Source organism: Oryx dammah, unplaced genomic scaffold (assembly GCF_014754425.2).
Source record: "Oryx dammah isolate SB20612 unplaced genomic scaffold, SCBI_Odam_1.1 HiC_scaffold_5, whole genome shotgun sequence".
NCBI classification, from domain to species: Eukaryota; Metazoa; Chordata; class Mammalia; order Artiodactyla; family Bovidae; genus Oryx; species Oryx dammah.
The window spans coordinates 51606330-51622272 of NW_024070189.1; the positions used below are offsets into that span (position 1 = coordinate 51606330).

The 15943-nt window shown below is 42.2% G+C and overlaps 1 protein-coding gene across 3 annotated transcripts in view; it reads right to left on the minus strand.

Annotated features, from left to right (window-relative positions):
- The window catches only part of STK32A (serine/threonine kinase 32A), a 142006-nt gene extending 130759 nt beyond the window's left edge, over positions 1–11247 (minus strand). For all 3 annotated transcript variants that reach the window (XM_040239768.1, XM_040239767.1, XM_040239769.1), the window contains exons 1-2: positions 11098–11247; positions 6806–6953 (exon numbers count right to left, since the gene is read on the minus strand). In XM_040239768.1, the coding sequence (XP_040095702.1) occupies positions 6806–6857 (52 nt within the window). In that variant the 5' untranslated portion in view covers positions 6858–6953; positions 11098–11247. The remainder of the gene's footprint in view (positions 1–6805; positions 6954–11097) is intronic.
- Between the last annotated feature and the right edge of the window lie 4696 nt (positions 11248–15943).

The following is a 15943-nucleotide window of genomic DNA, read 5'->3' on the forward strand; positions in this document are numbered from 1 at the left end:
GAAGATGTAGGAAAACTGGAAGCAGTTGCACAAATCCTAGGAGACAAGTGATGCCAAATGAAAGCGGAACACTGAGTTTGCAGCAAGACCAAAGAACAATGCAATAATTGAGCTCTCTCTGCAAACTCAGCATTGAGGTACTCTTTGTAAAGCCTTTTTAATGTAAGGCCAACTTTTCTCAGCCACAGTCCTCCAGAAGAAAGTTATCTCTTGGTTTAACGAAACCAGCTCCATCACCTCTACATAATTTTTACGTGCTTGGAAACACACACAACTTGCAGTGATTACAAGATCCTTTTCTGTTGCCCAGACCCTGAATTATAACCAAGTCCACTTTCTCCTGCATTAAAGAATTTCTTTCCCTAAGTCAGCCTGAAAACCTCAACAACTGGGCTTTGCAAATGCTAATATTTTAATAAAACAAGCCAAAAAAAGAGGAAATAAAGCAGATATTAACACATTATAAACATTAATAACAAATACTATCCGTATTTCTTTTCTTTTAGGAAACTTAGAAAGTTTTTCTGTATTATTCCTTATTTCTCATAGTATCCACATGGTAGTTGGTTTTGGGGGAAAACTGTCACAACGTCTGGTCCAATGGGATTACTTAAACAATCTGCTTTGGACTTAAGTCAGAAAACGTTAATTTATTGATTTTTCAACCCAATGAGTTCATGATTTTGCCTTAAATGAAAATATAATCACCCCAGAGGAGATCAAAGAAAAACCAGATCAGATTATGTTTTTGTGAAGTTAATAATTTGGCTTCTTTTCAGAGGACTTACATAGGTTTTCACAGAATTCATAAGCTCTGCCATCTGGCAATCCAACTCTGTTGATAGAATTGTGAATAAGTCATACTAACCATGGCATCTACACAGTTGCATGTCATCAATGCTGTGTCTTTCCGAAGCAGAAATACTTAAGAGAGTTCATGCTCAGAGACTCTGATCCTGGTAAATAATGTTAAGTGGGTGGTTACTTTATATGAGGTACCTTACTGAGTATTTTACCTGCATTAGTTTAGCCTACCCTCACAATGACCCAATGAAGCATATGTCCAATTTACTTGCATTTTATATATGAAGAAACTGAGCTTACAGAGATTTAAGAACTTGTACAACAGAAGGATTTTTTTTCCAAATTAATTCACTAGTAATTATTTAAATTTGGGGACATTTTTTATGGTATTTTCAAATCCTTTTTAGAACGTTTATAATTAGTCAGATTGACTCTGGTGTTTGACGGTTGATCAGGCTATAGCGCCTTTGATTTTTCACGTAAAAATACACAGATTGCTAGTTTGTGGCACAGCTGAGATTTGAATCTGTGTATGGGTTTTCACTACCAGGGCCCTGGTCTTTTATGTCAAGTGGTCTCCCACTACTAAAATGTAAAACATAATTAGGTAGAAGACAGTGTGAGTGGTTCCTCAAAAACTTGAAGAATCATCACGTGATCCAGGAATTCTACTTCTAAAGGATGTACCAGTTGAAAACAGGCTCGAACAGATACTTGTACATCCGTGTTCACAGCACCATTATTTGCAGTAGTCAAAAGGTAGAAATAACCCCGTGTTCATTGATGAGTGAAAGACTAAATTCAAAATGTGTTATCTGCATACAGAGTAGACTATTTTTTAGCCTTAAAAAGGAATGAAATTCTGATACATGCTACAGTATGGATGAACCTTGACAACTGAAATAAACCAGATGCAAAAGGACAAATAATACAGGATTCTACTTTATAAGGTATCTAGAATAGTTAGAGGGCTTCCCTGGTGGCTCACTTGGTAAAGAATCCACCTGCGAATGTAGGAGACCCAGGTTCCATCCCTGAATCAGGAAGATCCCCTGGAGAAGGAAATGCCAATCCATTCCAGTATTTTTGCCTGGAGAATCCCATGGACAAGAGGAGATTGGCAGGCTATAGTCCATGGGGTCGCACAGAGTCAGGCATGACTGAGTGACTAATATATGCACACAGAGCAGTTAAAATCATAGAGACATAAAGTAAAATGGTGGTTGTCAGGGGCTAAGGGGATGAGGGAATGGAGAATTAATGTTTAATGGCTACAAAACTTCAGGAAGATTAAAAAGTTCCAGGGGCTTTCCAGGTAGCTCAGCAGTAAAGAATCTGCCTGCAGTACAGGAGCCTAGGGAGATACAGGTTAGATCCCTGGGTTGGGAAGATGCCCTGAAGGACGGAATGGCAACCCAGTCCAGTATTCTTGCCTGGGAAATCCTGCGGACAGAGGAGCTTGGTTGGCTACAGTCCATGGGGTCCGGAGATAGATGGTGGTGATGGCTGCCCCCAGATGTACCCCCTCAATGCCACTGAACTGTACACTTAAAAGTGGGGAAAATGGTACATTTTATTATATATATTAGAGTGTTAGTCACTCAGTCATCTCCAACTCTTTGTGACCCTGTGGACTGTAGCCTGCCAGGCTCCACTGTCCATGGGATTCTCCAGGCAAGAGAATGGGTGGGCACTGGAGTGGATAGCGATTCCTTCTCCAGGATATCTTCCTGACCCAGAGATCAAATCCAGGTCTCCTGCACTGCAGGCAGATTCCTTACCATCTGAGCCACCAGGGAAGCTCATATATATTATACCACACACCCACAGACACACACACAGACATACACACACACACACACAGCCACACACACACACAGACACACACACACAGACACAGACACACACACAGACATACACACACACACAGACACAACACACACAGACACACACGCAGACACACACACAGACACAGACACACACACACACAGACACACAAACAAAGACACACACACACACAGACACACAAAGACACACACACGGACACACACACACAGACGCACACAGACGCACAGACACACACACACAGACACACAGACACACACACACACACACACACATATCAGAACTTAGGTTACCCTAAACCACAAAACAGTAGTATCATGTATGACATACTTGGGAAGAAATGACTTAACAGTAATTAACTAAGCAAGCCTCCTGCTCTTCCTCAGCAGCTATAAAGCTTATACTTTGTTTTTGCTAAATAAAGATCAATATAAGTAACTACAGAATGATTCTCTCAAGATCAGTATCAGATGGACCAGCATGAAACAGAAAGTGCCAGGATGAATTCCAGCAAGAATAGCTTATCTCAAAGGACATCCACTAACATCTTATTCCTTAATTACCAAAACATTTTTTCCATGAGAAAGAAATCTTGAAATATTACTTGGGAAAATGGGTGCAAATTTTCTTCTCAAATGTATAATGGGAATAGTAAACACTTTTCCATCACATCTTGGGATTTTTTTTCAGCAATATTTTAAAATAATTAAATTGGTTCATTTAAGTGCCCTAGATTCTGGCTCCATTTGATTATTTATATAAAATACAGAGATCAAATATGATATAGGCATTAATGTTCTTGGATCAGTCAGTGCTTTTTGTCATTGTTTCTTGGTTAGACGCCTCATAGCAATCAAATAAAAATTTTCCTTGTGCTCAGTCCAGAGCTATGAAAGGAGCCAAATCGACATTATAGGATTTGCTCATTTAAGAAATAACCAGAAAGTCACAATTTTCCTCCCCAACACTCAATGATCTTGTAAAAAATTAATTAATATGGCAATTAAATATGATCCCTTTTCATAATATACAAACTCATTCTCATCAGAATGTGGAGATACAGGCAACTGGTCATTTCCGACTTTGTCATTATTTGGACTTTTTCTTGTGCTTGAACTATTCTGTTATTACGTGAGTGGCTTCCTCACATTTTTCAGGCTTTACCTCAGGTGTTACTTCCTCAGAAAGGCCGGCTCTGGCCACACCGTATCTGAAGTCTCCTCACCATCACCCTGTCACTCTCCATAAGGTCCTCAGATCCTTCCCTGGGTGGCACTTGAACACGGTCTGAAGGTATCCGGTTTGTGTATTCATTAACTAGTTTCTTGTTTGCCTCCCACCATTAGAACAAGAGCTCCACAGAGGCAGGGAAGGGGCATCTTGTGCCCTGCTCTGCCCCTCACACCCAGCAGAGGGATGGGCTCATTGAAGATGCATTGTCTTTCAACTTGTGCTTTGCAACTCAGCATGTAAACAGACTCAGAGTCTTGCCCTGGGAAGCGCAGACATTCTGTTATGCTCAGCTCTTCTCTCTAAGGATGCTACTGTAGGCTCATCTGCTGGGGGCCAGGACAACAAAAAATGGTGACCTAGAGTGTATTGAAAGGAAAGCTATGATAAACCTACAGCATATTAAAAAACAAAGACATCACTTTGCTGACAAAGGTCCATATAGTCAAAGCTATGGTTTTTCCAGGAGTCATGTGTGGATGTGAGAGCTGGGTCATAAATAAGGCTGAACTCTGAAGAACAATAATGTGTTGCTGGAGAAAACTCTTAATAGTCCTTTGGACTGCAAGGAGATCAAACCAGTCAATCCTAAAGGAAATCAACACTGAATGTTCATTGGAAGGACTGATGCTGAAGTGGAACCTCCACTACTTTGCCCACCTGATGCCAAGAGCCAACTCGTTGGAAAATACCTTGACGCTGGGAATGAAGGCAGGAGGAGAAGGGGACAGCAGAGGATGAGATGGTTGAACGGCATTACTGACTCAATGGGCATGAGTTTGAGCAAACTCCAGGAGATAGTGAAGGACAGGGAAGCCTGGTATGTTGCAGGCCACGGGGTTGCAAAGATTTAGACACGGCTGAACAACACCACCACAGGGGGTGTTAAGAAAGAGCAGCTTGCTCCTTCTGCCTAATTTCACTCCAACCTAGTTTTCCCAGAGCCCCTTAACGTTACTTTTAAAGTGATACCTGGTTTCTCATTTGCCACAATTCATTGGGGGAAGTAACTTTCTTGGGCACTCCATGAAATCATGGGTTGGCTGGATTAAAGAAGATTTAGACCTCTCTATTTTCTCATTATCATGCTACCCTAGTACCTTAAAATGACTCATACCCCTAACAAGTAACAAGCATGAAGTTGGCCTCTCTTTCCTCCTCTGAGGACCAGCATCATGTACAACCTTAGCTATGAATCTATAGGGACCACAGTGAACCAAACACATGAAACCCAAGTCTTTTTGTCTTCCTATTTTAGACATGGAAAAAATCAAGTAACAACCTCTAGATCCTTGAATTTACAGCTTGAAAGAGCAAAGCAAGGCTACAGATATGAGTGGAAAAAAATTTTTCTTAAGACCATTTTCAAACCATATAATTCCAAGGTTCCTGTGCAGTATTTTGTATAGGTAGTCATGACACATCTCTGAATTGATAGTGAACAGCTGGCAACAAAGCATCTTGATCAGCCAGATATTTGTTTAAAGAGTCCAAACAAAAACTCAAAAACTAAGAGCAGAGCAGACTTTTGTTTGTTCCCCAGCCATGGCAGATAGCTAACTGTCCCCTTCTTGTATAACAAAACAGAACTCCTTATTTTTAGAAGGTTCATGGCCATGCAGATAACTAACTAAACTTCTCAGTCTCCCTTGTAACTAGGTATGTAAGTGCGAGTGTAAGTGACAAGCAACAGGCAGATCACATCCTTAAAAGGAGTGGGCTTGGTCTCCCTGCTCTCCCGCTTCCCATGGCTGGGATGTGACGCGGTGCTGAGCCACCCTGAGGCATGAGGGTGGCGGTAACACTCGGGCTACGAAGGGCTAGAAAGAAGCCAACTTGTCAGAGCCAGAGTCCCTAACCCTTCAGAGTCACATCTCACCTGGATTACTTACGCCTAGATTGCTAACATGAGAAAGAAAAACACAACCGTCTGCTTTAAGTCACTGTTACTTGTAAGTTTCTGTTTTAGCAAACTTTCCTTAATGATTCAGATGCTGTTTCATCATTTTTGCAAAGTGTCTTTAGGATCTCAAAATGATAAACTTCTGGAGTTGAAAAAGAACTTCAAGTTTACTACCCTCTCCTCTCACTTGATTGATGAGGAAGCTGAAGGTGACATTCCTGAGCCACACCGGTAGCTGAGGGCTCAAATCTCCTGAATTTCCTTTCATTGTTCTTTTCCTTTGTGGTCCAATTAACAGAACTCCCTGGAAATGATTCTGGGGGCTGCCTCTGGGGCACCTGGGCAACTTACTACCTGGGGTCCAGGGCCACCTTTTCCCCAGACAACCTAACAGCATATGCCTATAAGGCTGCTGTAAAGTTTCACTTTTCTCCAGTGAAACTGCTTCTTTTTCCTACGACCTAGCGTTGTGGAAGTTGGCAAGGACCCCTAGGAATATGTAAGTTGGAAGCTCAGAATGCACAAACTTCCCTCACTCCACTCTACAATATTATGAGTATTATCATTCACGTGCAATTTGATAATATAAGAAATTTTCTGTAACAGCTACCAGTAGGGGTAACTTCATCTGTCCAGCACTTCATCTGAGCAGCACAGAGAATTAAATCATTTAGTTTCAAGGTCTTCTATTGAAACCAGGTGCCCACTCACAGCTCCCTTTGGACAAGAGGTATTGGTAGAGTCATGATTAAGAAAGCTATCCAAGGTCCCATGGAAAGTAGAAGGTAAAATCCAGCTCTTAGCATGCAAGGTTATGCTTAGGCTTACCCTTGCATTTCTACCTTTTTTAAAGGTCTTATTGGGTTGGCAAAGTTCACTCTGGTTTTTTCCTAAGAGGCTATGGAAAACCCTGAAGAAACTTTGTGGCCAATCCAGTACATGACAATTTACTTATGAAATTAGGAGCTTATATCTGAATTCTGCAAGTTCTATATTTATATACAATTATTGAACATTTCTCACCATCATCATTTTCATCAAACACTGGTGGTTTGCTTGAAGTGTTGGCTCCCATAGTCGAGTCTACCCAGACCTGGATCTTCCACTTACATTATTCCAGCAGAGACATTCATCTTCACTCAAAAGGGGTCTGGAAACCTCAGCTAGGTATCTGGGAGATAAAAAGAAAAGGAATTCTTATGATATGGTGTACTCAGGTGTACCTGATTACAGACAATAGCTGAAATTAAGCTAATCTGAACCACTGCAGTAAAATGTTTCATTCTTGAAAATGACAATTTCAGAAATAACAGAGAACATCTAACATCTGGGAGAACCCAATACATGGCCTCATCAGAAGTGGACCTGGACTTATAAAGAGGGAGGAAAGCAAAATATTTTTCTAAATGTGAAGACAAGTTTAAAATGAGGTTAGCAATGCTTTTTTTAAAAAAATTACTTTTAGCCATGCTGTGTGGCTTGCAGTGTCTTAATTCCTCCACCAGGGATTGAACCTGGGCCCCTGTAGTGAAAGTGCTGAGTCCTAACCACTGGACACCAGGGATTCCCAGCAGTGCTCTATGTAACACATATAAAATAACAGAAATATTGTATTATGATTTTCTGTATCTTTGAGAAAATAGGTTAATTTTAAACATTTTTCGATGGATGATCAAGTTAATTTTCAGTCGTAAAAAGACATCCCCTCTTTCCTCTGACCCTGGAAGTTACTACAATATCAAAGGCACAAGTTCTGAGTTTGGGCTTGACCATGCCAGCAAGTTGCAGAGTTTCATGGAACATATTTCTTTTCTTCCCTGAACTTGAAGATCATAACAGTCCTCACCTCAAAGACAAATTAAATGTGATTTCATGAGATAATACCTAATTTATTTTCATAGTACAAGTGCTCAATAATTGTTGGCAGCTAGGAAGTTCGGATAATATGCCAGAGCTAAAAAGCCCTGAAAAGTGTATATTTACAGCTCTGATCATTTTTAACATAATTATAAAAAAAACTTCACTTTCCTGGAAACTGGTATGGAAAACTGACACTGATAATGGCTTTTAAATTGCCCATCTCTCATGTGGGAGAAACAATGCCTTCTGCAGAAATCATAAGCTCAGATGCCTACAAGAGCCAGAGAGAAATGCAAATGAGTGAACTGGACCAGGTGGAAGATATTACTGCCTGCTGGGACACTGGCGACCTGTGAAATCCAACCTCCATCAAAAAGATTGTTGCTAAAGTGCAAGCACAGGCCCTGGGGGCCAGATCTTTATGTCTAGCCCGCAAAAGGATAAAAACCTAGATTTTATATAAAACAATATTTAAAAGTTCATATCAGCTATATGACTTGAGCATATCTCATGCATGGGACAAATACGGCTCATCAGTTCACTTCAGTCGCTCGGTTGTGTCTGACTGTTTGCGACCCATGGACTGCAGCATGCCTGTCTCCGTCCATCACCAACTCCAGGAGCATGCTCAAGCTCATATCCCTTGAGTCGGTGATCCATCCAACCATCTCATCCTTTGTCATTCCCTTCTCTTCTCGCCTTCAATCTTTCCCAGCAGCAGGGTCTTTTCCAACGAGTTGGCTCTCGGCATCAGGTGGCCCAAGAATTGGAGCTTCAGCTTCAGCATCAGTCCTTTCAATGAATATTCAGAACTGATTTCCTTTAGGATTGACTGGTTTGATCTCCTTGCAGTCCCAGGTACTTTCAAGTCTTCTCCAGCATGAGACAATCTGTGTGAGGCAACTAGCACCATGCCTGGCACATAATTTACAAAGAATTAATATTAGCTATTGCTACTTTTATTAGTGCAACATTTCCTTCTCATGTATTATTTTTTAATATGACACCTATTGATTTCCTCTTGAACTTTTTGCACGTGACAGGAATACAAGTCAGAATCAGAATAAGTCAGAATAGAAAAAAGTGTCCCAAGTGAACCTGGACTAAGGATGACTAATTGAAAAGGAATTTGAGTAGCCCCTATGCAAATCTAGAAGAAAAGCTCCTTTTCCTATTAGAGGAAATGTAAGTAAAGCCTTCATTTGGAAGGCAGACTCATTAAGGAAATGCTACTTTTCATAATGAAAGCCAACTGCTGGCAAAGTGCCTTCTGGACTTGAAAAAGAAGCATTAAATGGAGAGCAAAGACAGAGTCAGCAATTAGGAAGCAAGAGATTAAATAATATGGGGGAGGGGAGGGAGGAGCAGGAGGTAACAGGTGGCTGGAGGAAGCTCAGAGGGGATGATGGAGATGAGAGAGAAAGAACTCGACTGTATTTCTGGGCTACAAACAAAGGGTTTGTAATCCCTGAGGAAAAGAGGATGAGGAAGAAGTGGGTGGGATACTCTTAGTATTTCCTTGTTGGCTAGGGAGAAGCAATGGAGTGCCCTGTGTGTTTCATTATTACGTTTAGAGTCCAGAATAAGTGGGGAATAGTAAAGGTTGAGCCACAGACGACATCAGAGAGGCTTAGTCCTAAAGAGAACATCAATTTTAAGGAGTTGTGATTGTTAATATTTTGTGAGTAAAACCTCAGTACACATAGCTTTCACACCACACTCAATCCTGCCACTCTTAGCTTTTTCTTCACACCTCAGGCTTTTCTCAAGTAGCCCATCTTCCCACAGCACAAAGTGTACTAAGCACTGACCTTGTAAGTTGTCAGGTCAGAAATAGAAAGTGGGATATGATCACCATTTGCCATATTTCCGAGTTCTGTTCTGATGTGCAGGCAATTTTGTTTACCAAAGATCCAGTGATGTTCTTTAGTGTAGGAAGAAAATATGTAAACAGGGAATCACTCTTGTCTGGGGGATGGGCAGAAGACTTGGCCTATGGGGTTGTAGCTTATCCATTGTGTTTAATACACTCAATCCTGTCTAGAATCGTCTCTTTTTTCTCCCTTTGTAGATAACCAAACTGGTAACTTTCCCTCATATCCAGAAAGAAATCAACCTTTTCCTAGCAGGCAAATGGAGACACACCTTTTCCATTCCACTGAACAGGGCCCAGAAGAGCTATAGGCCTTTCCTACCAACCCCCACACCCTTTCCTGACCTGATATTAACTCTGCAGTGTTACATAAGCATCATTTTGAGATATCAAGGGGGCAGTCACCACCCATGGAAATGAACATCCTAGACAGAAAATATAAGAGAAACAGCAATGTGTCTTATTAAGGAAATCAAGGAGTTTCTAGATTCTCCCTTGACCTGGCCACTTATCAGATTATTAACTGTAGACAGTGTTTGACCTTTGGCCTATACTTTGGGAGGAGGTCAACAGGTGAGCTGCTCCAAGCAGCTCGGGCTCCCTAGGTAAAGAGGTGTCTTCTTCAGGAAGAACCTATGCTGTGATGCAAGAAAGTTGTAATTTCTGAGAGAACTGTCTAGTTTTATTCCCACAAGATATGCACAGACATAACTTATTTTCTTTGCATCTGAACAACAAAACTGCATAAACAGAGGCAAATTTAGAAACACAAGAAAGAAAATATCCTGAAAAAGATCCAAGTTAACATCACTTGCAGTTAACTATTGTTTATATTTCATCAACTTTTGCTTTATCATTTTTATATATTAAAACCTATAGGAAAATAGTTTTTCCACCTCAATCTTCATGCCAAATTCATTCCCTTTCATACTTCCCCCAAACAGCTGCAATTATGAATGTGATTGTATACATTTTGCAGACTACTTTCTGTGATTTTACACACACAACATGTCTTTTAAAATGTCACCTAAGTTACATCAGACAGTAGGTATATGTTGCATCTTACTGATCATTACCATTATACTTCTGCTATCTACAAGTATAATGTAGATTATACATTATACAGCTCTGATTTCTGCTTTTTAAGTGCTGCAGAGCAGTCCACTGTGTGACTCCATGGCACTTGGTATAAAACCATTCCAGTTCTTCAGCTTTGGGGCAGGTGTGTGTAAGGAGGGGAGGCGGGGGGAATTCTGGTGGAGATGAAGCCAGCCATCAAAGGCAATGTTGGCTTGTTTTGAGGCTGGATAAGAGAAACAAGCAGAAATATTGATACCTCCCACACTTACCCCAGCAAATATTTATTGAAGTCTGTCTGTGTCTTGACCTGAGCCAGAGGCTGGTGGACAAAGTGGGGTACATATTTCTAAGAAGCTAGAAATGGTCCCTATCAGCTTGTGGTGGGTCATCCCGACTGCCTGCTTTTGTGTTCTTTCTCTTTCCTTTCAACTTCCTAGTTTCCCACCAGTGCTGTTAGTATACAGGTTTATTTAAAAGGGAAAAGATCTAGAGCATCACTCACCTGGGTCTGTTATCCCTTCACGCCTTTGGAGAAGGTCAGACTGGTGCTTCCAGCTGGGGAACAGGGGCTAAAAGAACAACTCCGAGCAAGAGGAGTGAGCGGGGAATGGAACCTACCAGCCTGGGTGCCCCGGCAGCCGGTGTGAGCGCTGGGCTGGGCTGGGCGGAGGCGGGCGGGCACCTGCGGCTGGGCTGCCGAGGGGTCCAAGCGCCAGCCGAGCGCGCAGCTCCTCTGGGAGGGGTGGCTCCAGGGCGGAGGCCAGAAGGCGGGCGGGCGGTCCCAGGCGCCCTGCTCCGCGGAAGCGGTCAGGCCGTCTCCTGGGCTCCGAGCTGCGCCGGGGGAAGGCGAGGACGGAGGACGGCGCGGAGGGAGCTGGCGGCGGGGTCCCGCAGCGACTTGGCACGATCTGGAGCCGCCGCCAGGCAGAGCACGCCCTGACTTCCCGGACCGAGACCCTGTTCCCCTGAAGTGACCCCCTTTCCCCCCTCCCAAGAAGCCCAGGCGGTGCCGGGGAGGAAAGTGGATGCGAGAACGGCAGATTCTTAGACTTCCTAAGGGATGTTACGAAGATCCAAGAGAAGGTTGAGAATTTTATAGATCCTGACCTGCAGGATCATTTAACGATTCTGGTTTCACAGATTTCCGCGTTTCACAGCTGGGGAAATTGAGACACAGAGAAGGGAAAAGCTTGCCCAGTGTAACAGAATTAACGGAGAGAGCCTGTTCTAGACCCGGATCTCTTGGCTCCCCGAGTCCCCGTGTTTAACCTCAGTCCCACTCGAAGTTTCTTTGTTCTCTTTCATGGCAGCTCCCTCTACTTCTCCTCTGTAATAATCAACACGCTTGAAATAACTTCTTAACGTTTTCCCTCTGACTCAGGAGTCACACACACACAAGCCATTGGAGAATTGACACATAGGTTTCTTTTCTTTTCTTTTTTTAGATTTTGAAGATCCCCTGGAGAAAGGCATGGCTACGCATTCCAGTATTCTTTCCTGGAGAATCCCATGGACAGAGGAGAGGGCTACAGTCCATGGGGTCCTGAAGAGTCAGACAGGACTGAGTAACTTACACTTGCGCTTTTCATAGTTGCTTTACTGTATATAAAATAGATAACTCCTGGCACATAGGTTCCTTACTGAAATGACCAGGATGTGAGAAGGTGGTCAGTGGTGAGGCAGGGAGACCAGAGGGTGTAGGTCTAGTCTAGGAGTGGGTTGGGAACAGTTTATATTCAAGTCCAGCATTCCCCTGCAATGTGAAAATGCCAGCTCTGTGTTGCCAAATATTCAGATTTTAAAAGAGAAGCTAGAAATGAGAACTTCAGTGTGAAATCTCCCATCATTTATAAACATTGGCATATTTAAAAAAATGTTTAAAAACTATGTTGGTCCAACAAAATGCGTCTGCGGCTGAAATGTGTTTTTTTCAGACTCCACTTTAAAAAATTTATCTAGATATAAAGTTGCACAGAGTCCTGGAACCACCTTGAGGTTCAGTTTAGTTCAGTTCAGTCGCTCAATCATGTTCAACTCTTTGCGACCCCATGGACTGCAGCATGCCAGGCTTCCCTGTCAATCACCAACTCCCGAAGCTTGCTCAAACTCATGTCCATCGAGTGGGTGATGCCATCCAACCATCTCATCCTCTGTCCCCTTCTCCTCCTGCCCCCAGTCCCTCCCAGCATCAGGGTCTTTTCCAATGAGTCAACTCTTCGCATCAGGTGGCCAAAGTATTGGAGTTTCAGCTTCAACATTAGTCCTTCCAATGAACACCCAGGACTGATCTCCTTTAGGATGGACTGGTTGGATCTCCTTGCAGTCCAAGGGACTCTCAAGAGTCTTCTCCAACACCACTCATGGGTACAGTCTATCCTAGGAATGTAAAACTTGACATAACCTTGAACTTCAACTGGCCTACTCTCTCCTTTGACAGTGGAGGTCCTGAGGAAGGAATTTCCTATAAGCCAAACTGAGTTGGTGGAAGAACTCTGTAGAAATTTACTTTATATTGCCAGCTCCTTATGAAAACCTGTTTGAGAGAGGATCATATGATGTAGCTGAACATTTAAAGTGGAATTTTGGTCAATTTCCAAAACAGGACAATCCAATTTAGAAAAAAAAATTTTTTTAAGAATTTATTTTGGAGGAGGGCATGTTATTTTTAAGGCACAAATCAGACACCTGACTGAAAATACATTGTTTTTATATAACATCTGACAGTTTCCAAAATACTTTTGATTGTCTTCATGGCATTAGAGGGGCAGTACAGACTTATTGGACCTATATTATTATCAGCCTCTCTCCACTAGGAGATAACAATATCCATTTTATCACTGAGAAAACTGAGGTTGCAACAAAGTGGGCTGAGACTAGAGCAGAAGTCTCTGGAAGCCGCTTTTGGTGACGGTTAGTATGATGAGCTTTGGAGTTTCCAGTTTTAGTAAAGGGCGCAAAGCTCATTCCTATCAGCTATGATTGATGGAGAATTAAATGAAATAATATATATAAAGCAGCATAATATTCTTGCCTGGGGAATCTCATGGACAGAGGAACCTAGCAGGCTACAGTCCATGGGTTGGAAAGAGTTGGACATGACTGAGCGTCCAAGCACAAGGAACACAGTAAGCACTCAGAAACCGGCCACCTTACAGCTGTCGTTTTCATTAGCAGGCTGCCAGACTCGGCCCCAGTACTGTTCAGATATCTTTTGGCTTCTAGTGTGATGCAGTGGTTGGGAAGTTCCCTTGGAGCAGGAAATGGCAGCCCACTCCAGTATTCGTGCCTGGAAAATTTCATGGAGAGAGGAGCCTAGGGTGCTACAGTCCATGGGGTTTCAAGGAGTTGGACACAACAGAGCACATATGGTTTGTAAATATTTTTTTGTCAGTACAGTAACTTTTTCTTAAAACTACTCATCGGTCCTAATGTATTTAGTCATGTAAAGACTTGGCATACCCTGGGTTTTATAGAAAAAATATTGATCCTTATTCTTGTATCATATATAGTCTATCAAATGCAGACCTGTTTCAAAGAGCTGATTGTGTTTTAACCTTTTCTTTACTCATTCACTCATATTCTCTTGTCCTTGCTGCTGCTGCTGCTGCTAAGTCGCTTCAGTCGTGTCCGACTCTGTGTGACCCCATAGACGGCAGCCCACCAGGCTCTGCCATTCCTGGGATTCTCCAGGCAAGAACACTGGAGTGGGTTGCCGTTTCCTTCTCCAATGCATGAAAGTGAACAGTGAAAGTGAAGTCGCTCAGTCATGTCTGACTCTTTGCAACTCCATGGACTGCAGCCTTCCAGGCTCCTCCGTCCATGGGATTTTCCAGGCAAGAGTACTGGAATGGGGTGCCATTATTCCTATCTTAAAGCTGTTTAAGGAGACTGCCATTAAGCAGTTACTTGAGAGACTAATCCAGACAGATACTTTTATGATCTTTGGAGCCCCCTCGTGGATAGGAGAATGAAGTGACCAGTAAACCAGTGAGGAAGTCTTGTCCAAACAGATTCCCAGAATTTTTTTGTTTAATGTTTTTTTTTTTATTATTGTGGTAAAAGTCACATACTATAAAATATGCTGTTTTAACCATATTTAAGTATTCATTTCATTGGCACTAAGTACATTGACGTTATTGTACAACTCTCACATCCTCCTTAATTTTTCCTAAACTAAAGCTCTCTCCCCATTAAACATTAAGTCCCCATTCCCCCTGCCCACCATCCTGCCACTCCAGACCCCTGGCATCCTCCAGTATATGTCTGACTTTCTGAACTTGACTATTCTAGGTATACTGGATAAGTTAGATATCCAGAATTTTTTTTTTAATGCTTTTTTTGAGTCATGGCTTACAACACAAATGCTAATACTGCACCAACCCAACCATGACATTTTTGGCTTGAAGCTGTCCACTGGGTTCTACCACATTGATAATAAAGTGACACTTTTTTTCACCAGTAGGTAAAACCTTATTGCACTCATCTCACACGCTAGTAAAGTAATGCTCAAAATTCTCCAAGCCAGGCTTCAACAATACGTGAACTGTGAACATCCAGATGTTCAAGCTGGTTTAGAAAAGGCAGAGGAACCAGAGATCAAATTGCCAGTGTCCTCTGGATCATCGAAAAAGCAAGAGAGTTCCAGAAAAATATCTCTTTCTGCTTTATTGGCTATGCCAAAGCCTTTGACTGCATGGATCACCACAAACTGTGGAAAATTCTTCAACAGATGGGAATACCAGACTACATGACCTGCCTCTTGCTTCCTGTATGCAGGTCAGGAAGCAACAGTTAGAACTAGACATGGAACACCAAGACTGGTCCCAAATAGGAAAAAGAGTACGTCAAGGCTCTATATTGTCACCCTGCTTATTTAACTTATATGCAGAGTACATCATGAGAAATGCTGGACTGGATGAAGCACTAGCTGGAATCAAGATTGCTGGGAGAAATATCAATAACCTCAGATATGCAGATGATACCACTCTTATGGCAGAAAGTAAAGAAAAACTAAAGAGCCTCTTGATGAAAGTGAAAGGGGAGAGTGGAAATGTTGGCTTAAAGCTCAACATTCAGAAAACGAAGATCATGGCATCCAGTCCCATCACTTCATAGGAAATAAATGGGGAAACCGTGGAAACAGTGTCAGACTTTATTTTTCTGGGCTCCAAAATCACTGCAGATGGTAATTGCAGCCATGAAATTAAAAAGACGCTTACTCCTTGGAAGAAAAGTAATGACCAACCTAGACAGCATATTAAAAAGCAGAGACATTACTTTGCCAACAAAGGTCTGTCTAGTCAAGGCTATGGTTTTTCCAGTGGTCATGTATGGATGTGAGAGTTGGA